Source organism: Gopherus evgoodei, chromosome 1, assembly GCF_007399415.2.
Source record: "Gopherus evgoodei ecotype Sinaloan lineage chromosome 1, rGopEvg1_v1.p, whole genome shotgun sequence".
In the NCBI taxonomy this organism is placed as follows: Eukaryota; Metazoa; Chordata; order Testudines; family Testudinidae; genus Gopherus; species Gopherus evgoodei.
The window spans coordinates 229,991,128-230,017,957 of record NC_044322.1 but is presented as its reverse complement, the minus strand read 5'-3'; the positions used below and the strand labels follow the sequence as shown (position 1 = coordinate 230,017,957).

General features: G+C 42.5%; 1 protein-coding gene across 3 annotated transcripts in view; it reads left to right on the top strand.

Moving 5' to 3' along the window:
* The first annotated feature begins 11,694 nt into the window (after positions 1-11,694).
* VWF (von Willebrand factor) overlaps positions 11,695-26,830 on the top strand; it is a 252,449-nt gene continuing 237,313 nt past the window's right edge. For 2 of the 3 annotated variants that reach the window (XM_030538814.1, XM_030538797.1), the window contains exons 1-5: positions 11,695-11,793; positions 13,783-13,837; positions 16,179-16,352; positions 24,947-25,049; positions 25,147-25,355. In XM_030538814.1, coding sequence (XP_030394674.1) covers positions 13,783-13,837; positions 16,179-16,352; positions 24,947-25,049; positions 25,147-25,355 — 541 coding nt within the window. In that variant the 5' untranslated portion in view covers positions 11,695-11,793. The remainder of the gene's footprint in view (positions 11,794-13,782; positions 13,838-16,178; positions 16,353-24,946; positions 25,050-25,146; positions 25,356-26,830) is intronic. The other variant, XM_030538805.1, reaches the window with a different exon arrangement.

Sequence of the window (26,830 nt, the reverse complement as noted above, 5' to 3'; positions counted from 1 at the left end):
TTGTACAGCTTTGCACTTCCCAGCCATATTAGATCCATTGTCACAGGCTTGACCAATGCAGACTTGAAAATCTAACTTAAAACCTTCTAGAATTGTTAGTACTCGAGCAGCAATTTCTCTCCTAGTTTTCTCATGAAATTATCAAACAAAATAAACCTTTCTTCAACTGAAAATTTTGAACTGACTACAATCTTAACATATCGAATAACCATAGTAGTCTGTTCCTTGTGAGAACAATCTGGAGTGGCATCAACAATGATTGGAAATGCCAAGTATTTTTCAATCTCAACAAGAATTATTGTTTTTACAAATGACCCATATAGCTCAATAAACTCATTTTGTATGCGTGTGGAGAGATAATGGACTTGCATGAGCTTTTGACTCTCTTGCGATTCTCGAACACAGAAAGTTTCCATTTGCATGATCACCAGTATGTTGACTGGAGCCAAAGAGAGCCAATCCCCAGTCAGAAAGAAAAAGGATGACATTCAGGATGCGCTCAAGAAGTTTTTTCCAGTTATTAGTTTCTGTAGAGAGTTCAGTCAAGAGTAAATTCTCAACTGAACTTTCAGCTGATGCTGTCCTACCGCCTGATTTCCATGCAACATAGTTTTCTTTGTGTGATGTTGAACTCTTTTATGTGATGGTATTCAGTCTTTCAACTTTCTCCAACCTCTGTTGATGCTCCATCCTGATTGATCAGAGAGAACTGATGCCTTTCCAGCACTTCTGTTCAAAATGAAGCAGGGTGCACAGTACAGAGATTCTTTCTGTACTTCAGCATAACCAGTCTCTTGTGCAGGTCTCACCATTTGGAAGAGTTTTTGTCAGCAGATGAGTAGGGAAAGCATCATTATCAGCAAGGTATAATATAACAGGCTGAGCTGAAGACAAAGGAAATATATATAAAATAGTAAATACAGACGTGGATACAGACAGAGGGATAATGTCCAAAAATTTCAAATGTGTGTCCTCATGAAACTCACTGTACATACAAATTTTCACCTTGAATCTCGGTCTATAGACTATGAAAACCTATGACGATGGCCAAACTACCAAGCTAGGGCTTAACTAACCAACTAGTCACCTCTTTTTAGCTACCATATGAAGATAATAATGAGGAATTCTCACACAAATAATTCCTTAGTCAACTAGACGTAAAACTGTGAAGACACTAAAATGCAACAGTTCTCTATCTTTCAACACTCTCTTGATCCAGCACCAGCCACTAGTAGTGGTTTTGTTTATATAATCAGCTGATTTGAGAGGACACGTTCATCACGGTCTAATCTTGTGCCATCAGAACTGATATATTTTTATTAATATTTATGAACATTTTAAACTTTTTAATATGACAATCTATATCAGTTAAAAGCCCAGGGCCCTGTGGACTGCAGCTGTCTAGAGTGCCTCCTGGTACAGTTGCACAATTGCTACAACTCCCTGGGCTACTTCCCCATGGCCTCCTCCCAACACCTTCTTTATCCTCACCACCGGACCTTCCTTCTGATGTCTGTTAAAGCTTGTACTTCTCATTCTTCCAGCAGTATGCCTACTCACTCTCAGCTTCCTGCACACCTCTTGCTCCCAGCTCCTCACACACACTTCCTCTTTTCTGGCTCCCTGGCTTCTTCTGGCCTGACTGGAGTGAGCCCTTTTATAGCATCAGAGGGGCCTTAATTAGAGTCAGGTGCTTAACAGTCTCACCTGACTCTTAGCAGGTTAAGTGGAGTCAGGTGTTCGTATTAGCTTGGAGCAGCCCCTGCTCTGGTCACTCAGGGAACAGAAAACTGCTTTTCCTGTGGCCAGTATCTCTCCCTTTGACTACTCTGCTGTTCACAACTGGCCTGGGTCTATCATATAACAAATTAACAAGTGTCTAAATTTGAGGCCCACTTTGAGCTGGAGGCACAGACCAAATGGCCTTTCTGTCCCCCTTGCCTCTCGATTGGCCCTTCTGGGAGGGGAGTGGGATCAAGTAGTGAGAGGCACTGGTTGTCACATCTCCGAGGCTCTATTTCCAGCTGTTCTATTGGCTGGTTGACTTAGAACAGGGCTGGGTAAACTATGGCCTGTGGTCCACATCCGGTCCATCAGACCATTTAATTACCTGTTCTGTGCGGCTCCCAGAAAGCAGCCGGCGTGACTCCCTTCTAGCTCCTACTTAGTACGGTGGCGAGGCCAGGTGGCTCTGCATGCTGCCCCATCCGCAGGCACTGCCCCCGCAGCTCCCATTGGCTGCAGTTCCCAGCCAATGGGAGCTGTATGGGTGGCACCTGCAGACAGGGCAGCGCCCAGAGCTGCCTGGCTGTGCCTTGGAGCCAGAGGGGTCATATGCTTCCAGGAGCTGTTGCAGTAAGCGCTGCCCAGAGCCTGCACCCCTGACCCCACCCCATGCCCCAACCCACTGCCACAGCCATGATCCCGCTCCCGCCCTCCAAACCCCTCGATCCCAGCCCAGAGCCCCCTCTTGTACCTGAAGCCCCTCATCCCCAGCCCCACTCCAAAGCCTACACCCCCAGCCAGAGTTCTCACCCCCCTTCCCTCAGTGCCCAGCAGCCTGCCCCATCACTGATCCCCCTCCCACCCTCTGAACCCATTGGTCCCAGTCTGGAGTACGCTCCTGCACCTCAAACCTCTCATTCCTGGCCACACTCTAGAGCCTTCACCCCTAGCATTTATGGCCCGCTATACAATTTCCATAACACGATGTGGCCCTCAGGCCAAAAAGTTTGCCTACCTCTCATTTAGGACTTTGCTACACAACTCAAAGAAGCTGGCACACATCCAATGTAAATAAATAAGAGCAGAGATGTGGATATTCTGCAGAACAAGAAAAATAAAAATACCTATGTACCTAATGTCTGTATGCAGATACAAATGAATATGGGGAAATAAGCAAGTTGAATTGGAAGTGATACTAACTGAACTAGATGAGATGATTCTTCTAAATGGAATGTGACTATTGAATGGAGAGAGAGAAGGAAGGGAGTGTTATAAAGGCCTTATACTGGCCCTCATAAAAGTTCAATACTTTACGAAAAAATAAAGAGAACAGAGAAGAAATAAAGATGGGCATCTGCTCTGGAATCCATGCCAGGAGAAGACCAAGATTGAAGGAACCCTACATCGATTCTATAGATACAGCACACAATCACTAGGATACCATATTCATGTGGATATTAACTACATTGATGTCTATTGAGTAGTATAATCAAACATATATTATTATTCTAAATTACATAGACAATTTCTCTAGAAGTTAGGTGATAAGGCATCTCTTTGCCACATTTAACTTGACATCAATTGCAGCAAGATTGGGCTTGTATTTGGCTTACTTCAGTTTTGGTACCCCACAGAAGTTCAGAAACCCAAGTTTTAAAATTGTAGCCACAGTTTTAATGGGTGGACCATTTTGTCATGGGATTCGTAGGGTTCCATATGTCTTGTAGTGGTAACATCACTGAGTCTCAATGTGACACCAGCAAACTTGCAGATGGGCAGATCCTCAGCTGATGTAGATTTGTGTAGCTCCATTGACTTCAATGGAGGTATGCCAGTTCACCCTTGTCATAAACAGATAGCTAAGGGTTAATGTTCTTTTACCTGTAAAGGGGTAACACCAGTAACCTGAAACACCTGACCAGAGGACCAATCAGGAAACAAGACTTTTTAAAATCTGGGTGGAGGGAAGTTTGTGTGTGAGTTCTTTGTTCTTTGTCTTGTGTCTGACCCTCTCGGCTCTGAGAGTGATTTTTCTATCTCCTGCCTTTCTAATCTTCTGTTTCCAAGTTGTAAGTATAAAGCTAGTAAGACAATAAGGTTTATATTGTTTTCTTTTGTATTCACATGTGTGTAGTTGCTGGAGTGTTTTAAAATTGTATTCTTTTTGAATAAGGCTGTTTATTCATGTTTTCTTTTAAGCAAATGACCCTGTATTTGTCACCTTAATACAGAGAGACCATTTTTATGTCCTTTTCTTTCTTTTTTATATAAAGCCTTCTTTTTAAGACTTGTTGGAGTTTTTTCTTTTGTGGGGACTCCAGGGAATTGAGTCTGCAGCTCACCAAGGAATTGGTGGGAGGAAGAATTCAGGGGGAAAATCTCTTTGTGTTAGATTTACTAACCTGACTTTGCATACCCTCTGGGTGAGGAGGGAATTACTTGTGTTTCCAGGACTGGAAACAGGGAGGGTGGAGTCCTTCTGTTTAGATTCACGGAGCTTGTTCTGTATATCTCTCCAGGAACCCAGGGAGGGAACACCTGGAGGGGAGGAGGGGGAAGGGAAATGGTTTATTTCCCTTTGTTGTGAGACTCAAGGAATCTGAGTCTGGGGGTCCCCCAGGGAAGGTTTTGGGGAGACCACAGTGAGCTAGGCACTGTATAAATCCCTGGCTGGTGGCAGCTTTACCAGGTCCAAGCTGGTAACTAAGCTTGGAGGTTTTCATGCTAACACCCATATTTTGGATGCTAAGGTCCAAATCTGGGAAAAAATGTTATGACAACCCTAGCTGAAGAATTGTCCCTTTGACTGTGATGTGCAGCTTTCTATTTGTTGTTATGACATCCTTGTCCCAGGAAAGGGACATCTTCTCTATCATTGGGCTTCAGGGACTCCACTTTGCATGTGAATACGAAGGATAGAGGTACAACAGGATAGGCTAGGTAGCTTTCATAAGCAACATCTAGTTCTGAGCAGGCCATCACACTGAGAGCCCATGACACCAGAGTTCTATGAGGTATGCTGGTTACCTGAGGCCCTGTGGAGTTCAAGATACTGGCTTTAACCTATAAAGCCCTAAACTATTTAAGGTCAGCTGACCTGAGACATCCTCCCTCCTTGTGCCCTGCTGCCATAGTTGTGCTCAGTGGAGGCACTCCTCCACTCCAGAACCTGAATTTGTTAACCTTCCAGACATGCCATAAGGCCCATCTCTATGCAAATATCTACAAGAAGAGAGACAACACTCAGCTATCCACCCCAAACATGTTGCCAGACTTAGCCCTTTCAGCCTCACTTGTAACTATTTTTTATTCAGCAGTGCTTTGCCCAAACCATGGGAACAACCCTGGGTACTAGGATGGCTCCCCAATATGCCAACTTCTTCACTGGTCACCCTGAGGCAGAATTTCTGGACAAATGCACCACAAACCAATGATATACCTGGGATACATCAATGATATTTTTATCCTCTAGACAGATGATCTTAAACTCTCTCAGATTTGCACCACAACTTCAACAACCTCCTCCCATCCATCAAACTCTCTCTAGAACAATCCCATTCCAGCATCAACTTCCTGGACACCACAATCAGCTTCAGCAATGGAACCCTACAGATAACTACGTGCAAGAAACCCACATGTCACCATAGCTACCTTCACAGATTCAGTAACCAGACCAAACACACCAAGAAATCTGTTATCTACAGCCCAGCACTCAGATACCACCAAATATTCTCCGAAGAAAAAGTCCAACACACACCTTGACACACTTAAAACTGCCTTCATCAAACAAGGATGCTCCGCCAAAGAAGTAGTTTGCATTGTGGAACAGGCCACTCAAATACTCCAAGAGAATCTGCTTCAATATGGGACCCCCCCCACTTCTGACTACACACCCCTAGTTGTCACCTACCATCCCACACTGGAATGCAGGGGTGCTGGAACAATTTGTATAGTGGAGGTGATGAGAGCCATTGAACCAAACTGTAAATCCTGGGTATGAAGGAAACCGCTTCAAGCCATGGGATGTGGCAGAACCCCAACACTCCTAGTTTCTGCACCTGTGCTGGAATCCATTTTGGGTATTATCAAACAGTCATAACCCATACTTGATGCAGACAACATCCTGAAAGAAATCTTTCCAAAATTCCCTTTTTTGGCCTTCAAACAACCCTGTTAACCTTACAAGGGTCATCATCAAAAGCAACCTTCCCACAAAAGAGGAGACACCAACTCAAAGCAGCACCAGATCCTACCAGAACAACAGATGCAAAACCTGCAAACATACCTCCACTGCTACAATGATCAACACCCTCCCACAGCACACCTTTCAAGATCCATGGGTCCTACATGCTTATCACTACATATACTATACTTCATCCAGTGGACTAAATGCCCCAATAACAGCTATGGGGGTGAAACCAGACCATCACTACACTTTCAAATGAACTCACACAGGAAAATGATAAAAGACAAAAACGCCATATCACCCGTAGATGAACACTTTTCACAAAGTGATCACTTTATATCTGACCTATCAGTCCTCATCCTCAAGGGAACCCTGCACAATACTTTCAAAAGATGAGTCTGGGAGCTTAAATTCATAACTTTGCTAGAAACTAAAAATCATGGACTGAACAGAGTCACTAGATTTATGGCTTATTACAACAATTTAACACGACCTCATCCCATCTCCTTGTGACTGTTAATGGATCACTTCACCTTGAAATATGTATTAACTACTTTTGCTAAACAATCTGCTTCATCTTGTATCTAGCTAAAACAACAAGGAGTACTTGTGGCACCTTAGAGACTAACCAATTTATTTGGGCATAAGCTTTCGTGGGCTAAAACCCACTTCATCAGATGTGTGGAGTGGAAGAAAAAACAGTAGGCAGGTATATACACGCAGTACATGAAAAGATGGGAGTTGCTTTACCACGTGGGTGGTCAGTGCTAACGAGACAGTTCAATTAAAGTGGAAGTGGGCTATTCTCAACAATAGAATATCAAGGGAGGAAAAATCACTTTTTTAGTGGTAATGAGGCCAATGTAAACAAAGTGGCCCATTACTCGCACCTTCTTGACAATTGTTTGAAACAGTAGGGGGAAATTAGTATGAGGAAATTAGTTTTTGTAGTGATCCATCCGCTCCCAATCTTTATTCAGGTCTAATTTGATGGTGTTAAGGTTGTAAATTAATTCCAGTTCTGCAGTTTCTCTTTGGAGTCTGTCTTTGAAGTTTTGTTGAAGAATTGACACTTTTAAGTCTGTTATTGAGTGTCCAAGGAGATTGAAGTGTTCTCCAACTGGCTTTTGAATGTTATAATTCTTGATGTCTGATTTTGTCTCATTATATTCTTTTGTGTAGAGACTGTCTGGTTTGGCCAATGTACATGTTGGTGTCCAACAAAAGATATTACCTCACCCACCTTGACACATTGGATTTGTAGCTTATTTCAATTAGTAACCAACCAGCCACCCTACCCATCTTTTTTATGCCCTATGACTGCGGAGGTGTTAACAGGTCACTTCACTTTGAATGGTCTTCTAATATGTGTAAGCTACTTATGCTAAACTCTTTTCCACCTTGTATTTTGCTGTGACACTGAGTACCATTCTCAGACCCGAAAAAGAGCTCTGTGTTAGCTTGTGTCTCTCGCCAACAGAAGTTGGTCCAAGAAAAGATATTAACTCGCCCACCTTGTCTTTTCAAGATAATGTGTCATAAACTCCATATCAGGAGAGACAATGGAGTATTAATGGTCTACACTTCACACTTAAGCATCTGCCATGAATTTTGGGTTGGAGTGGATGGTGGCATTAGACATTACTTACGGAAAGTTTCTGGCTACTTCAAGAACAACTTATAGTTCCCGTCATTAAAATCTGTTGTAGGCCCTATCTGTATTATAGATACAGTTGGGCTACGGAATCAGTAGACTAACCGGGTTACAACCATGGAGATAGCTTTTAGTCTTAGCTCCAGCTGTTTTATGCCATTTTGGTGGTGCAAAACAGTTAGAAAGCCATCTTAACTGGCTAGAGAAATTCAAGGAAGGCTTCAATACTCGAACCTCAGCAGTTCAGGAGCCAAATTAGCAATCAACATTACTCAAAAGATCCATAGTGTGAATTCATTGTTCCATTTCCTATAGTATCATATATTCATATTTAAACAGTACGACAGAGAAATGTATATATTTCTCCCAGCAAAATGACTGACCAACTATTATTATTTTATCAACTACAGTTGGTTAATAACAGTAAAAGCATCCTGATTGGTTAATAATTAAATCAGTGTTTTAATATCATGTATGGCAAAGAGCTGCAGGAGACACACATTAAGAAGTAACTTGAGGCTCGTGAGCCTCAGTCTGAGTATCACTGGCCTAGAGCTAATTTAGCAGTGGGAGTTCCCATAACAAACAGAGAGGATTACTGCCATATTCAGCGATGTGATGTCTTTGAAAGTGGCCCAGAACTGTACAGACTATTTTTGTTATTATGCTGCCTATCTAATTATCTAACTTGCTGTTCTCTCTCAGCCCTAGGTTTATTTCTGCTATTACTGCTTTCCATGTGTTTTGCCTCTCCTTGAATAGCCATAATTGGCTTATTTCCCCCCTGAAGTATTAACATATATTTTATTCAAGATGAATCTCATTTAAGGCTTGTCTATATGGAAAAGTCTGACCAATTTTATACCTCTAATTATACAGGTATAATTCTGTACACGCTCATTCTGGAAATAAGAATGGCTTTTCAATTTAGATTATATCCCTTTCCAAATGACATAAGCTAAGCATGAGGGATTGGGCATGGGGGATAGGGGTGCATGGAAGGGAGGCACTTTTACTCTGGAATAAGTGTGTCCACATAGAGGGGTTATCTCAATGTTACTACATCACTTTAAATTCGCACCTGAGATTATGATAGAAAAACACCTTTCCTGTGTAGATAAAGGTCTTAGTTATTCCCTGCCCCTGTTCTAACTTCTCTAGATCCTGGGTGTGGTGTTTCTGCTCTCAGAGGTGTCCCAATGACCCACAATTTAGTTTAATCATTAGTGTTCCATTACTCTGCTTTCTCTACCAGGTCTTTAGCAAAAAGTTAAATAACATCAGCCCTAATGCCAATTGCTGTGGTAACCCACTGATGCACATCTCCCCAGGGTACATTATCTTTTCCATTACTCTTTTGTTATGATCCTTAAGCTATTATTATTCAATTCACATATCAGGGATTTCTTTCTAGCCAATTCTAATACTTTTTTAAAATAAGATTTAATAGAAAGCTCCGTTAAGGCCTAGATCCAAAGTACATGGAAGTCCGTGGGAAAGACTTCATGAGCTATATAATTGCTTTCTAAAATCCAGCTGTATCACATCTACTTCCTGCATTCTCTTCATTCAAAAAGCTGCAGTTATATCTGATTATTCATTGTCACTTTTATCCCACATCTAATCTGTCTATAGAGTGTGTGTGTGTATATATGTATATCTATATATATAATATATATAAATGTTTTAAATTCTTCAGTGAAGGGTCTTTGCTTGCACTCATGTCTGTAATGTGCCTAGAACAATGTTGTCAATGACTAATTATTTTAATGTTTCAATATAATTAATGATTAGGGCTATTGCTATGTTTGGCTAATTTGTTTGAAAGAACTGAGAGGACTATGGCCATGTGCTGGAAAGTAATTATTAGTGTCTGACACTCTTTCTCAAAGCTTATCCCATTACCACAGAAATTGGCTATTAAATGGCTTTCTAGGCACTCTACATGTCATCTCAGACTTTTTCCTTTTGTATAAAATGAGTTCCTACCATACTAACATTTATAAACAAATCTTAGGTCTACGCAAACATCACCACGCTTCGCATTGGAACAGTACACAATAACAATCAATAAATGAGCTCTTCAAGGGAGTGTGTGATCCAGATTGAACCAGCTATTCTGCAAGGAACCTGTTTAAATCAAAGTGAGTTGAATTTTGTCTCTCTGCAGTTTTGGAATGTTAGGTTTCTGGATTCTATAAAATAAAGTAGTGTTATACTGCAACCTTTCAGAAAGATCGTGTATTGTTTTGTATCTGCCTTCTTTGTTTGTATGCTGTGAACATAACTATCATCCCACCTGACCCACATCACTTACCCAACCTTAACTTCCCCCTTCTACACAGCATCATATGCAAAGCTTCTGGTCCTTACCTATATGGTCTGTCACGTTTTAGACCCCTTGAGTGAAATGCTGTCCTCACTGAAGTCAACGGCAAAACTTTCATTGACTTAATTAGTGCCAGAATTTTACCCTTTGTACTCATCCGCTTTTGTATCTTATTACATCTACTTTTCTGTGGTGATGGAGATGCCAGCTGCCATTCATGCTATCTTCCTTGTTGTTCTTTTGCTTGAAATGACCTCTTAGAATTAGTCCATAAAGCCTCAGCGTGTATTAACTTTTTTCCATGGATGTCATCCCTTCCTAAGGACAGAGAGAAATTTCTGGGGCAGAGGGAGGGGTCCTTTCAGAGGGGCTCCATTGTAGCAATAGAAGTCACATTGGACCCACATTGGAAGGTAACTTGGGGGCAGAGCACCAAGGGACTGAACTGTACTTGGAGTACAGAACTCCTGCACAATATGGTCTTGTCTTCCCATAAATACTCTGCAATCCACACAGATCATGACGAGTATGTCATGGGATGCAGCTTTTCAGTGGGAGGGGGTTGGGGGCAAACCCCATGCCAATAGGAAAATGTGGAGGCACCCGAATAAGAAAGTCCTGGTGGAGTTTCCCTCACTAAAAGTCTTTCTTTGGCTTTTCATGCAGGAGGGAACGTTCTAGGCCATTCTTTTATTTTTGTTCCAGAAATATTACCTGGTTCTGTAAAGCAGTTTGTCAAACAGATTGTTTGAAATAGTTGCACAAAATAAAGTAGGTATCACTAACAACAAACTAATAAGAGAAATTAAATAAAAATAATAAAAGTAATCATATGCCATGCCTCAAGGAGTAAGTTGATCACCTGTTAGGGTCAGAAAGAAATTTGCCTTGATGGAAATGTGATAAAATTATGATGCCTTTGTTTGTTTTTCTTTGTACAGTATCTTAATATTTCTAAGAACCGTGTGCAGAGACAGCAGTCATTTTGTTCTCAGATTTCAGAGTGGTAGCTGTATTAGTTTTTATCAGCAAAAAGAACGAGGAGTCCTTGTGGCACCTTTGTTAGTCTCTAAGGTGCCACAAGTGCTCCTCATTCTTTTTGCTTGTACACAGCACACACGCATTCTCTGTGCTTTCTCCTGGAGATTTTACTTTTGTTCTTTCATATTGTTGTTTTTCAAAGTTCAGAATAAGTGCCTCATCCTGCAAGCTCTTATGCATATTGTTATCTTTACACATACCTGTTGTTCCACTGGCACTGTGCACATAATTAAGGTTAAGTAAATGCGTAAAAGTTTGCATGCTCAGCTCACAGTGTAAGTAATTTACTCTACAGGTGTATGGCTGGTATTTTTTGAGGAAAAAAGGAACACTAAATAGCATAACTCTGTACATTATTTTTTCCCAACTTGCTTTAATGCATCATATGGACTTTCATGGTGGCAGGAAAGTACTAGATGGATCAATAATCTATTATGGTATGGCAAATCTGATATTTCTCTGTGTCAGTACTCTTTCAAGTAGTTATGTTACCTTATTTGCTCGACCAGTGAGGTTTCAAACTCTCAGATGCAAAACTCATTTCAAAGGCTTATCTGTCATGTAAGTACATAATACAATTTCCTCTCATTGTTTCTTTTTGGCAATTAAGGCAACTGATTTACATGATAGCAGTTTAGCACTATTGTGTTGAGAATCAGACGGATGCAAAGGTCATCTGTTATCTTTCCTTTTAAATGAACAAGAGTTCCTGGCTTATATAAAAACAAAAATTTTCAGTTCCAGTCCATTCCAGTCCAGCCTTCTGAAGGAAACAGGAACCATGGGCTCTTAGGCTAAAGCTGACCATCCAAGAAGCTGATTTTTTTCATATGCAATTGAACTTTTGCACAGAAAAAGGTATATTTATTTCTTATGAAACAAATTATAAAATTGCACAGGATGGGTCATTAGGCTGATATAATGGATATGTATTTCTTTGTTAAAAGTCTATCAATATGTGTTTAATCTAATTAATTCCTATTGTTCCCTTTTTTATTCTATTCTGTTTTCGTTCTTATACTGTGTCCATCACTGTGGTATCTTACAGTGACTGTATCTTTATAGGCACCAGCCACATCATACACACTACATTGTTCAACAGATCCTTCTTTTCTTTTTTTGCAAATATAGTGAGGCAAGTTCTTCACTCAGTTATACAGGTTGACTATCATTAACTTCAATGGGAGTTAGACCAATGTAACTGAAGTCAGTGGAAGTTGTGCCCATGTAAACAGAGCTGAACTTGGTCCCATGGGTAAGCTCCATTATCAAGGGCTTTTCTTATTTATTTTAAAGAAATTTGGGTATGATCTAGTGGAGTCAATATGTTGGGTAGGACTGTATCTAAGGTAGTGCTGGCTAGAAAATGGAAATCCTTTCCCAAGAAAAAAGTTGTGGCTTTGAATTATTTTTTCCATACTGAATTGGGAGAAAATGTCAATAGTGCAAATTGTTATTGCAGGAAAGGATTACCAGAAAAATTCCATTGTGATTCTCCCAAAAAAGGATTTTTTTCAGCTTGATGGCTGCCACCCTGGAAGACTCTTGTCAATTTCACTTTCTCACCCAGGCAGAACATCATAATGACAAGAGCCTTCCAGCCAGGCTGCTGGGGGGAGCCACTGTTTAAATTTTCCTGACAGAAAATTGGATTTTTAAAAAAAAAAATTAAATTTTCCCACAGAAAGCTTAATATTTTGGAAAAGGGCATTTTTTGTTAGAATAATTTTCCAACAGGAAATTTACAGTCAGCTGTAATCTGCGGCCCAAATGGGGCTTGTTTGAAAATTGAATGCATTCAGCTGAATCCTATAGCTAATGTAACCTATCTATGTAGAATTTCAAACTGCTCTCTCATCTATCACCTGGTAACCTAACGTCACAGAATGTCTTCTTAGCTCTTATAGACGCACTCATATATTTTTAACATATTTATAGCACTGCTAGTGCTATGAAGTTAGTTTACAGACATAGAGGAGACAAAGGGTAAAACACAAAGCAAATGGCAAAACTCCCATTGACTTTGGTGAAGCTAAGATTTCACCTCAGGCCTCTGCCTTGTGCACGTTTATCTCAGTGGGCAGACATCTGTGTGTGTAATGGAGCACAAATGTACTCAGGGGGCTGTGCATGGGATTGGAAGTGTTTGCCTACATGGATCAGTTTGCTGGAGCAGGATCTTTATTTATACCATTCTCCCCCTAAGGTAATATAATTTATGGTACAATAAAAGATACTACCTGACCCACCTTGTCTTTCTAATATCCTGGGACCTATACATCTACAACACTGCAATTCTCCCCCTAAGGCATTAGGGAAAGATGTAGTTCCTTAGGTAGTGGCTGTAGATCATAACAGGGCCTAGCTGGGTCTTATAGTCTGGTGGGTTAATTTTACTTTTGCTGGTCTGCCCAATAGTTGGGTAATTGAAACTTGGTATGGAATTTTTTTAATGTTTGTAATAATTTTGTAACAATTGTGCATGAGGTGTATGACCCCTGAGGCAGGCTTCAGGTAAATTAGAATAACACAAACATCCCATATCTCCTGTGCAGATAGCCCATGTTACCTGCTGAGAACAGAAGATGCATTATTTCTCAGAGTACATCCTTTTTGTGTGTGTTTGTTTTTAAAGCATGGATTTGTAGGGTGATATTATTGGATTATCATGAAAGATCATTTCAATTTCTGTTTTACAGCAATAAATAGAACCCCAAACTAATACAAAGAAATTCAGGGAGAAAACGGACGCTTGATATGAATCAAAACGAGTCTGGAAAACTATCCTCCAATTCTCAGCATGTTAAATATTGACAATGAATGTTCTAACATCTTTTATTTTAACAGATGATCTGTTTCACAGTCCTGCTAATGCAGTTAGCTCTGTCCATTGTAACAACAGGTAGGAACGCATGTTGTTTCTAATACCTAAGAAAATGGAATTTTTATTCCTTTTTACAATAATTTCTTTATTCCTTCTATAATCCTACAAACCTTACTCAGGCAACAATGCCATCAGCGTGAAAGACAGAGAGAGGACTGTTACCTATTGCCTGTATGCTGCACTAAGTGTGGTGTGGACAAAACCTACCCTCACAAGGACTCCCATTGAAGTCAATGGACTGAAATGGACAGACCTTTGACTGTCTGTGGTGCCACATTAACTTTAATGACAGAACAAGGAGTAACGGTCTCAAGTTGCAGGAGGAGGTTTAGGTTGGATATTAGGAAAAGCTTTTTCACTCGGAGGGTGGTGAAGCACTGGAATGGGTTATCTAGGGAGGTGATGGAATCTCCTTCCTTAGAGGTTTTTAAGATCAGGTTTGACAAAGCTCTGGCTGGGATGATTAGGTTGGGGATTGGTCCTGCTTTGAGCAGGGTGTTGGACTATATGACCTCCTGAGGTCCCTTCCAACCCTGATATTCTATGACTCTGTGCAGCCATAGAGGTTTGCCTGCATAGAGCTCATTGCCAGATCAGGGCCTGAAGTAATACTGAAGGGTTTGGCCCAGTAGAAATAAGGAGAAACAGCAGTTCCAATTTAGATATCAATTAACTTAATGTGTTAGATATGAAAATCTCACTGTTACCTAATTTCTGTAGAATGTCATGTCAGGATTGTGCTCTGCATGAAAAATAGAGTCAACATCTTCAAACTTGGGTAATTTCACTAGGTGTTTGAGTTGTTTAGCACCTCCATAAAATCAAGCCACTTAAGCCTGCATCCTGTAAGTTACAATGCATAGGGGGACCCTTGAATCCATGCAGAGCCATTTAAATTAGTGTGTGTGTATGGGTCCCTCCCATGTAGTTACTTGCAGGACAGGGTTACCAACTTTCTAAGACCCCTCACCCACTCATTCCATCCCCCTCCTTCGGTTGCTTACTCTCCCCTGCGCTCACTCACTTGTGCATTTTTACTGGGCCGAGGCAGGGGATTGGGGCACAGGGAAGTGCAGGCTCTGGGGTGGGGCTGGGGATGAGGGGTTTGTGGTGCAGGAAGAGGCTCCGGGCTGAGGCCGAGGGGTTCAGAGTGTGGGAGGAGGCTCCGGGATGGGGCAGAGAGTTGAGGTGTGGGGGAAGGCTCCAGGCTGGGAGATGGGTCTGAGGGGTTCAGAGTATGGTATGGGAGTGAGCTCCGGGCTGGGGCAGAGGTTTGGAATATGAGAGGGCATTTGAAGTGTGGGCTCTGGATGGCACTGACCTCAGGCAGCCCTGGCATTTCCTGGGGATGGAGGATGTCCATGCAGCTCCCAGGAAATGGCGGCATGTGACTCTGGCTTCTAGGCGGAGCACCCCGGTTGCTCCTCTGCCTAGGAACTGGAGGGACATGCCGGTTGCTTCCCAGGAGCTGGGCATGGAGCCAGCCTGCCCTGCTGTGGCCAACTGGACTTTTAGTGGCCCAGTCAGCTGTGCTGACCAGAGCGACCCAGGTCCCTTTTTGACCGGGCATTCTGGTAGAAAACCAGATGCCTGGCAACCCTATGACAGGGGCTTGATTTAATTGCCTAAATGTGGAGTTAGGTGATTAACTCTAAGCACCAAAGTTAGAGAATTTTGAGCTAGCCTAATAGGTGCTACCCAGTGAAATGTTTCAGGAAAGCATTTACAAAAGAGGCATGCATACAGCCAAAGTAAAATCCTGTTTAAATTGGAACAGATATTCAAGGCAAAACATTTGCATAACTTGGCCAGCTGTGTGCTCATCTGCACAATTTGGTCCAATTAAGTCACATGGAGTGTAACTGAGGCAAGAGATTGGGCCCAAAAGTTTGTAAATGGGACATTCCTAGCACTTATGTCTTCAGTTAGTCTTTGATTATTTTCATTCTAATCAGGTTCCAGTAAGTACTGGGGAAATAAAACAGATTTATTACAGCTGCATTTCACTGGTTATTAGTCAAAGCCTAGAATTTCATTGAGAAAAATGTCCGTGCACCCTGTTGAATAATATGCTCTGACAATTTCTGTAAAAATATAGGCCAGATGTTCAGCCTACTGTAAATTGATCTTGGAGTGGGCCTTAAATTCTGCTGGTATAAAATGGCATCATTCCATTGTAGCTGAAGGAGCTTCACTGATTTACACAAGCTGAATGGGCACGATGAATGTTAAGAATGAGTGGAGCTCAGCTGAACTTCGCTGACTTACACCAGCTGAGAATTTGTCTCATAGTCATGGAGCTGCCAGGTGGTAAAACGATTGCTTGATTTTACGTATTAACTTGTGCTTTGATATCCAGGATCATCAAGATTTTTGCTTGCAGATGGACAAACAGAGCAGCCATCTCTTTTCCGCTGCAGCCTTTTTGGAGACGATCACATCAAAACATTTGATGAGTCTTTCTATGACTTTGCTGGGGATTGCAGTTACCTCCTGGCCGGGGACTGTCACAAACGTTCCTTCACGCTCATAGGTGAGTTTGAGTAGAATATCAGAGATCAGCAAATGTGGAACATTTTAGGGCTTCAGTATCCATCCATCTTGGATACTTTCACATGGGGGAAGAACACTAGCAGAGTTCCCAATGCTGCCTTCTGCTAGAGGGGAGGGACAGCTAAACTAATGAGTTTTGATGGCTCTATTGAGGCCAGGCATATCTGCACAGAGGTCCTGTTCCTCCAAACTGGCTTCTGATGTTCTTTGACACATGGGTTCTTGCACTGATAAGCTACTGGGGAACCAGGATTTCCTCATTAGCCCTTGTGCAAAGAGGAAAAGTGGGTAATCTTTTAAATGTTGCTAGGGTGGTGGAGATTTTCAAAGCTGACTAGGGGATTTAGCCACATGACTCCCATTAAAAACTCATGCAGATGTGTGCCGAATTATTTGAAAACCTATCCACTCAGTACAGAAGTCCTTGAGGGTACACAGGTATATTTAAGGTCAGCATTTTCTCCTTCACAGATAAAGTTTGTCTTCCCTTGAGCTGGAGGTGTAATTTCCAGCTGGAGGAAACATTCAACATTAGCGTTAGCTCAGGTTGAGCAAGTGTGCTAAAAATGATAGTGTAGCCATGGCAGGATGGGCTAGCTGCGCTGTGTATGATCCCATCTGAAACCATGCGTGTCTACTTGGAGTGACTAGCCCCTCTCATTGCCAGAGCTCCGCTCCATTTTTAGCACACCAGCTTGATTGGAGTTAGTGTGGGTTTGTCTCTTCAAGCTGTAAATTACCCCTTTGGTTCAGGTTTCAGAGGGGTAGCTGTTGTTCTATATCAGTAAAAATAATGAGGAGTCCTTGTGGCACCTTAGAGACTAACAAATTTATTTGGGCATAAGCTTTCGTGGGCTAGAACCCACTTCATCAGATGCATGGAGTGGAAAATACAGTAAGCAGGTATAAATATAAAGTACATGAAAAGATGAGAGTTGCCTTACCAAGTGGGGAGTCAGTGCTAAAAAGGCCAATTCAATTAGGATAGATGTAGCTCATTCCCAGCAGTTGACAAGAAAGTGTGAGTATCAACAGAGGGAACATTATTTTTTGTAGTGACCCAGCCACTCCCAGTATTTATTAAGGCCTAATGTGGTGGTGTCAAGTTTTCAAATTAATTCCGGTTCTGCAGTTTCTGATTGAAGTCTGTTTTTGAAGTTTTTTGTTGAAGAACGGCCACTTTAAAGTCTGTTATTGAGTGTCCAGGGAGTTTGAAGTGTTCTCCTACTGGTTTTTGAACGTTACAATTCTTGATGTCTTGATTTGTGTCCATTTATTCCTTTGCGTAGAGACTTGGCCAATGTACACAGCAGAGGGGCATTGCTGACACATGATGGCATATATCACATTGGTAGATGTTCAGGTGAATGAGCCCCTGATGGTGTGGCTGATGTGGTTGGGTCCTATGATGGTGTCCCTTGAATAGATATACGGACAGAGTTGGCAATGGGGTTTGTTGAAGGGGTTGGTTCCTGGGTTAGTGTTTCAGTTGTGCGGTGTGTAGTTGCTGGTAAGTATTCGATTCAGGTTGGTGGGATGTTTGTAAGCAAGGACTGACCTGTCTCCCAAGGTCTGTGAGAGTGAGGGATCATCCTTCAGGCTAGGTTGTAGATCCTTGATGATGCGCTGGAGAGGTTTTAGTTGGGGGCAGTAGGTTACAGCTAGTGGCATTCTGTTACTTTCTTTGTTGGGCCTGTCCTGTAGTAGGTGACTTCTGGGTACCCTTCTGGCTCTGTCATCTGTTTCTTCAGTTCACCAGGTGGGTATTGTAGTTTTAAGAATGCCTGACAGAGATCCTTAGGTGTTTGTCTCTGTCTGATGGATTGGAGCAAATGTGGTTGTATCTTAGGGCTTGGCTTGTAGACAATGGATGGTATGATGTGGTCTGGATGAAAGCTGGAGGCATGTAGGTAAGTATAGTGGTCATTAGGTTTCCAGTATAGGGTGGTGGTTATGTGCCATCACTTATTTGTACAGTAGTGTCCAGGAAGTGGATCTCTTGCGCGGACTAGTCCAGGCTGAGGTTGACAGTGAAGTGGAAATTGTTGAAATCCAGGTGGAATTTCTCAAGGGGCTCCTTCCTATGGGTCCAGATGATGAAGATGTCATCAATGTAGCACAAGTAGAGCAGAGGTGCTAGGAGATGAAAGCTGAGGAAGCATTGTTCTAAGTCAGCCATAAAAATGTTGGCATACTGTGGGGCCATGCAGGTGCCCATAGCAGTGCTGTTGACTTGAAGGTATAAATCGTCCCCAAATCTGAAATAATTGTGGGTGAGGACAAAATCACAAAGGTCGGCAACCAGATTTGCTATGACATTATTGGGGATACTGTTCCTGAAGACTTGTAGTCCATCTTTGTGTGGAATGTTGGTGTAAAGGCCTTCTACATCCATAGTGGCTAGGATGGTGTTTTCTGGAAGATCACCAATGGATTGTAGTTTCCTCAGGAAATCAGTGGTGTCTCAAAGATAACTAGGCATGCTGGTAGCGTAGGGCCTGAGGAGAGAGTCCACATAATCAGATAGTCCTGCTGTCAGGGTACCAATGCCTGAGGTGATGGGGCATCCAGGATTCCCAGGTTTATGGATCTTGGGTAGCAGATAGAATACCCGGGGCTCTAGAACCATAGAATATCGGGTTGGAAGGGACCTAGGTGGTCATCTAGTCCAACTCCCTGCTCAAAGCAGGACCAATCCCCAGACAAATTTTTACCCCAGTTCCCTAAATGGCCCTGTTAAGGGTTGAACTCACAACTCTGGATTTAGCAGGCCAATGTTCAAACCACTGAACTATCTGTGTAGATTTGTTCCTGTGCTTCTTCAGGAATTTTCTTGAGCAGATGGTGCAGTTTCTTTTGGTACCCCTCAATGGGATCAGAGGGTCATGGCCTATAGAACGTGGTGTCAGAGAGTTGCCTAGCAGCCTTTCGTTCATACTCCAACCTATTCATGATAACGACAGCACCTCCTTTGTCAACTTTTTTGATTATAATGTCAGGGTTGTTTCTGAGGCTGTGGATGGCATTGTGTTCTGCAGGACTGAATTCATAGGGCAAGTGATGCTGCTTTTCCACAATTTCAGCTTGTGCACGTCAGCAGAAGCATGCTATGTAAAAGTCCAGTCTGTTGTTTTGACCATCAGGAGGAGTCCATGCAGAATCCTTCATCTTGTAGCATTGGTAGGAAGGTTTCTGGGGGCATAAGCGCTGACTTCCACTGTTCCTAGTCGGTGCTTGATCGCACCCCGGACTCACCCTGCACCGCCTTCGCCCTGCCCCCATTTCACCCGCTTTCCCAAAGTTCCTGCCCCCCCTCTTCTTTGCTTCCTTCCCCGAGTGCGCCACATCCCTGCTCCTCCCCACTCCATCCTGGAAAGCCCTAAGCACTGCCAAACAGACTTTTGGCAGCAAGAAGTGCTGGGAGTTGGAGGAGGAGCGGGGATGCGGCATGCTCAGGGAGGGAGGAGGTGAGGTGGAGCTGAGGTGAGAGGAGTTTGGCTGCCAGTGGGTGCAGAGCACCCACTAATTTTTCCCTGTGGGGGCTCCAGCCCCAGAGCACCCATGGAATCGATGCCTATGTTTGTGGGTTAGTGTGCGGTTCAGTGGTGTGGTGGAAATATTCCTTGAGTTGGAGACAGCGAGAGTAGGATACCAGGTCACAGCAGACCTGTATCATGTTTGTGGGAGGTGGGGCAGAAGGAGAGGCCCCGAGCTAGGACAGACACTTCTGCCAGGCTAAGAGTATAGCTGGATAGATTAGCAATATTGTTGGGTAAGTTAAAGGGACCACTGTTATGGCCCCTTGTGGCTTGTAAGAGTTTAGATAGTTTAGTGTCCTTTTTCCTCTGTAGAGAAGCAAAGTGTGTATTGTCTAGTTTGTAGTTTTTGTCTAGTTTTTGTAAAGTCCAGCCACGAGGAAGTTTGTGTGAAAGGTTGGTTTTGTATGATGGTCTCCAGTTTTGAGAGCTCATTCTTGATCTTTTCCTGCTTGCTATATAGGATGTTGATCAGGTGGTTCTGCAGTTTCATTGAGAGTGTGTGGAACAATCTGTCACCATAGTCTGTGTGGTATGTTGATTGCAATGGATTTTTTACCTTCAGTCCTTTTGGTATGATGTCCATCTGTTTGCATTTGGAAAGGAAGATGATGTCCATGATGTAGCATGGATGGGCATAGCTTTAATCTAGCTAGCACTGATAACAATAGTAGTGAAGATGTGGTGGCATGAGCTTCAGCTCTGGCTGGCTGCCCCAGTACTAGCCCAACGGGGCTCCCGGGTACATACTCGGGTTGATAGTCCATTCTGAAGTCTGCACCGCCATGTCTATATTGCTCTTGTTACATCTGCTAGCTAGATTGCAGTTAGCATGCTATGCATACCTGTGCTAGAATCGCATCTTCACTTGTGGTGTAGATATATCCTTGGACAAGTTTGTTACTGGGAACAATCTTATTTGCTGTGCAAAAAACTGATTCTGCACAGGAGGCAGGGAATGTGGGGGGGGCGGGGGAGAGGGGGACGGTGGTGATGGGAACAATGCTACTCAATTGCTTCAGCCACTCTCTGCTGTGGGGTGTACAGATGAACATGACTTCATTGATCATGCCTTTGGGCAAGTACATGTGCATCAGACCTGATGTCACCATTTGAAAAGATACAGTGTCAATTCCTCCCCCTTGCCAATCCCCTTCTGTAGGACAGTGAGAGGGGGCATGACTAAGGTCCTGCCTTTGCTCCTCCTATTCTGTTTAGGGCTCCATCTTGAAAGGCACTAAGAACTCTAGCGCCAGATCCAGCCAAACACTTAAGCCTATGCTTTAAGCGTGTGAATGGTTTCATTGACTCTTATTGAACTGAAAGTATGTGCTTAAGACTTCTGTTGAATCAGGCTAGAATGATTAGCACTTTACAGGATCAATCCCAGCACTAGACTTGTGCTCAGGTGTCACAAGGATTGTGATAATGACTAGTTTCTACGCAGGGGCTAAGGAGATGTAGTGAAAGCAAGGGGGAATTCTTGTTATGTCTTCCCCCACTTGCTCTTTCTGCTAGTGTGCAAAGCTCTCCACAATCTGACCAATCAATTACTGAATGTTCAACACCAATCTTCATCATCAGTGACCCCAGCCCTTGCCTACAGTCAGGAAATGGAAGCAGAGAGTGGGGAAATTCTAAAATTAAACTATTCCTATGAAAAATCAACAAAGTTCCCACTGGAGTTTCCTTTCAACAGAGCTTTCTAGGCATACAAGGTGTGTTTGAAGCAGGGGCGGCTCCAGGCACCAGCCCAGCAAGTGCATGTCTAGAGTGGGAAGCCACGGGGAGCGGTGTGCTGATAGTTGTGAGGGTGACAGTCAGGCAGCCTTCGGAGGGATGCCTGCAGGAGGTCCACCGGTCCCACGACCTCGGCGGCAATTCGGCAGTGAGTACGCCTATGGCGCAGAACCGGCAGATCACCCACAGAAATGCTGCTGAATCCGCATGACCAGCAGACCGCTCGCAGGCATGTCGCCGAAGGCTGCCTGACTGCCGTGCTTTGGGCGGTAAAAAAACATAGAGCTGCCCCTGGTTTGAAGGCTGTGACTCATATGAAGAGAGATTGAAAAGACTGGAATTGTTACCTTAGAATGGAGGGGAATAAGAGGGGACAGGATGAAAACATATAAAATAGCAAATGGTCTAGAGAAGGTAAACTGGAGCTCGTGTTTTCCCTGTCTCATAACAAAAGAACAAGGGGACATTCAATGAACTGAAAAGATGGGAAATTAAAAATGGATGAAAGGAAACACATTTTCACTCAACATGTAATTAGACTATGGAACTCATTGCCACAGTATTACATTGAAGCCAAGAACTCATTAAGATTCAAAGAAGGAATGAATGTTCATGTGGATAAAAAGAATATTAAGAGTTACAATAGTCAAGGCAAACAAATTTTTGGTAAGCATTAAATACCCCATGCTTCAGGGTTTAAACCAATCTAACTATTAGAGATTAGGAGGAGAGCTTCATGAGGGCCAGATTATCTCACATCTGCCTATTGTGGGGTTCTTGAAATTCCCTCTGTGGCATCTGGTGCTAGCCACTGTCAGTTCCAGGATACTTCAGTAGAAAGACCATGGCACCAATCCTGTGTAGTAATTCTTTTGATTCTATATAACTGTGTAGTTGATCAGTGTCCAGGACTGTTTTGTGTGGAATTATCAGGATTGAAATAGATGCATATTGAGTATATGCTGTGGTTACTCATTGCTAAAGCTGGACAAATAATTCAGTCAGTGAATTTTTCCTCTTTTCTCTGTTGGTGAATTTTCTGAGAACAGATTGTGATTTTATCAAACTTTTAAATTCTTTGAAATTATTAACCAAATAACTTTTAATTCCTGTCACAAAGCTTGTTTGCAAACAGTATGTTGTGTGCATGTGAAATGACACTTGTTTTGATTAGGCACATAAGTCACATGGTAAGGTTCTGTTCAATAATTGCTGAACAACTCTTCAAAATTAGTATCTACTCCTAGTAGTCATTACTAGAAATTTAGAATTTCTTTTGTGCAAATATTCTGCATTATTCACTTTAAATTAGCTTTTCTGATGAATATTCTTGCCTATGTTGTCAAATGCAGAAAGTGACCACAAAAAATATATGAAAAGAGTTGAAGCAAAATTAGTCAAAAATTCAGTTAGCTACACATGCAGGTTTCAGACAGCACTTGTCAGTACAGCCTCAGTCCTGTACAAATTTACACATCTTTAACTTTACTCACTGAGAGTAGTCTTAGGATATGTCTACATTTTACTGCAATTAAAAACCTGTGAGTGGCCCGTGCGGGGCTGTTTCATTGCAGTGTAGACTTCCGGGCTCCGGGACCTTCTCAACTCACAGGGCCTTAAGGATATGACTACACCGCAAGCCCCCTCCCCAAATCAACCAAACAACTCCCCCCCCCACCATGGCAGTGAGTCTTAAAGGCCATGTCAGTTGACTCAGGCTTGCACTTCATGGATAAAATTAGCAGTGTAGTCTGGCTCTGAAACCTTCCTTGCCCCATGACCAGATCTCAGAGCCCAGGCTCCAGCCTGAGCCTGAACATCTACACTGCTATTTTTAGCCTTGTAGTGCAGGCCTGAGTCAGTTAACCTGGGCTCTGAGACTCACTACCGCATTTTATTTTATTTTTTTTTTGCAGTGCAGATGTACTCTTATTCACCTACTGAGTAATGCTTTGTCTCATCTTCAGGAAGTGTAAATTCTTTATTGTTTGTATTACTGTAGCACTTACGATCCCCAATCATGGACCAGAACACCATTGTGCTAGGTGCTGTATAAACCCAGAATAACAAAATGGCCCCTGCCACAATGAGTTTTCAATGTAAGTATAGGAAAAGATACAACAGATGGATACAGATCGATGTGGAAAACAGTGAGATAGTGTTGATCAGTATGATAGGCAATGATCACAGAACACCAGCAACCTAGCAGATGTCAAGTTTATTGTGGGCATCATGGCAAAGGAGAATTTTCAGGAGGGATTTGAAGGTGGCTGAGGAGTTAGCTTGGTAGATGTTTCTAGGGAATGCTCCCCAAGCATGAGAGGCAGCATGGGAGAAAGCACAAAGATGTATGTTTGAGAATTTAACAAGTGGGCAATGGAGCCTGGAATCATGAATCAAGTGGAGATAAACATCAACAGCTTGACTAGTGAATGAGAGATAAGAGGTAGGGTGTAGATTGACCATTAAGAGTCTAGAAAGTGAAGACATGCAGCTTTATGCTTGATATAAAAGAGATGGGGAAGCCAGTGGAGGGATTCCAGGAGTGGGTTGACTATGGTCAAAGTGACAGCCTAGGAATTTGGTTTTCAATCTTTTTCCATTTGCGGATGCCTAAAAAATTTTGAAAGGTGGGGCATGGCCCCGGGTCCACGAACCACAGGTCGCAAACACTGAACTAGGAAAATGATTGTTGCAGCAGCATTCTGAATGGGTATGTGTGGGGCAAGATTACATTTGTCAAGGCCTGAGGACAGGATGTAGAAGTCATCAAGACACAAGATGATGAGAGCTTGGATGAAAGTCTAAGCTATATGGATGAATAGGAAAGGCTGTATTTTAGAGATGTTATACAGAGAGAATCTGCATGATTTAGACATAGCCTGGATGTGAGGACCTAGAGAGAGGTCTGAGTTGAAGATGGAAAAGAGGCTATGGTGTTGAATGACATGCAGGCTGGTGATGTTGTCTACAGGGCTTGGGAAATGTGGTAGAGGAGAGGGCTTGGGGGGAAGATTAGGAGCTCTTATTTAGCCATTTTGAGCTTGGGTTTGGGACTGTCTCTTACCCTGTGTTTATATTGTGCCTGGCCCAATGGTACCCTGATCTCAGATAGGGCATCCCAGCACTACTATTCTACAAATAATGAACAATAATAATAACGGTCTTTGCAGATTGGGGCCTACTTTTGTATAAATAAAGGCAATTTCCTCTAAGTCTAAGTGCATTTGAAAAGAACAGCAATCAAGAAGAAGCTCAATTTCATGAAAAGAAAGAATAATCTCTTGTGTCATTTCAGGTGACTACCAGAATGGAAGAAGAAATGGCTTCTCTGTGTATCTGGGAGAATATTTTGACATTCACTTGGCTTTAGATGGAACTGTGACTCAGGGGGACAAAAGGTAGACAATGCAACAGTGAATGATGTCAGCTAGAAAGTGTAGTATCCATGTTATTTTGTGCATTACATCCTGAGCAACCTTTTATTTTTCTTAACAGGGTTTCCTTGCCTTTTGCCTCCCATGGGATATTTGTAGAGACCGAGGCAGGGTATTATAAGTTATCCAGTGATGAGCATGGCTTTGTAGTGAAGATTGACATTGATGTGAATATTCAAATACTGTTTACAGACAAGCACTATAATAAAACCTGTGGCCTTTGTGGTAATTTTAATTACTTTGCCGAAGATGACTTCAGAACGCAGGAAGGTAAGGCTCAAAATATTTACCTTAGATTTTGACATAGACTCCAGTAGCATTTTTCTTGAGGGCTGATTCCACAACACTTGAATCTCAGTGATTTAGCCATGAGTTTTCTTCACAAAATTTGGCTAGAGTGTCGCATTCTGCTGTGCCAGTAAGTTATGTGACTAAATCCTTCAATCTTCCTCTTCCCTAAAAATGAATTAGCTTCATCTTTTATCCCTGAGTAAAACAGAGGGCTCTAGGGGTGCTGCTTTCACAAACTTTTACTCTAGAAGTGGTAATGATGGAACTAAAGTCTATATCACGGACTTCCATGGAAAAACTAGCAGAAAGGGAGGATTTACATGAGGAAACGCTACTACAGTCAACACTGTTTCCCACATATGAGGCAACTGAGGATAGGAATGGGGTTTAAATAGCCATAGAATTGACAGAATGTGTGTCTTGAGGAGATATCTGCATAAAAGAATGGCCTTTCATTGATCCTTTGGGCCTTTCTAACCTAGGCAGCATGCCTTCCTCAGGAGACATGTTGCCTGAGGCTCCTGCTCCAAACCAAGACCTGGTCTTCTGTCTCATACATGAAGATTTGTAAGCATGGAGTGGGAACCCCTGGGATGAATGCTGACATCATCTCTCTGTAGAGGCCCATTTGTGATACAGAGGTTATGTGGAAGGGCATCTGTGTGTTCAGTGAGCAGGAATGATACTGCTTTAGTTCTTCTCTATCCTGCATATGTTTATGCAAATTAGCCCCTTTTAGCTCAGCCTACAGGTGTACGGATGGCCCTGGTTTGACTTTAAAAGGCAGTCCTTGATTTCTCTTTCTTCAGAGGGCCTTTTTCATCTTCACTCTAAAGCATTCACTCTATGGAGGTAGAAGGTGTTTCCATTGAACTAAGTGCTTTATAAAGCGGAGAGAGAGCTGAACAAAAGAACAGAGAAGAACTTGGTACTTTTCTAGTAAAGATACCATAAGGATGGCCTGGAAACAGGGGGCACAGTTTCAGTGAAAATCCTAAATGGGTATAGAATAGTGTGTGCTAAAATGTCTGACCCTGTCTTATTCAATGGAAACAATGAGTGAAAAACCCAGCTCACAAAATTCCAATCTGAGCCTCTGGCACCCTAAAGTTTGGGAGTTTGATTCAGGCACTTTTCTAGTGACAAACAGAGGCGGGAGAAGTAAGAGCACGGTCAGCGGATTCCGTTTCAGGACAGGCAGCGGTGTTGGCATCTGCTTTGGTTTAGAGTAATAGGACAAAATCCATGAATTAGTAATCCTAAAATGTCAAAGATCTCCTTCTACCACTGCTGCTTGAATTCATTCCATGGTCTGTAGACTGTGTGCCTGAAAATGGATCTTCCTGCTGAAGACAACAAGACTTCCAGAAATGCTGCCCCAGTGTGGTAGAGTGAATGATGGGGAGACTTTAAAAATGTATTAAAAATAAAAAGAAGAGAGAAGAATACAAAGG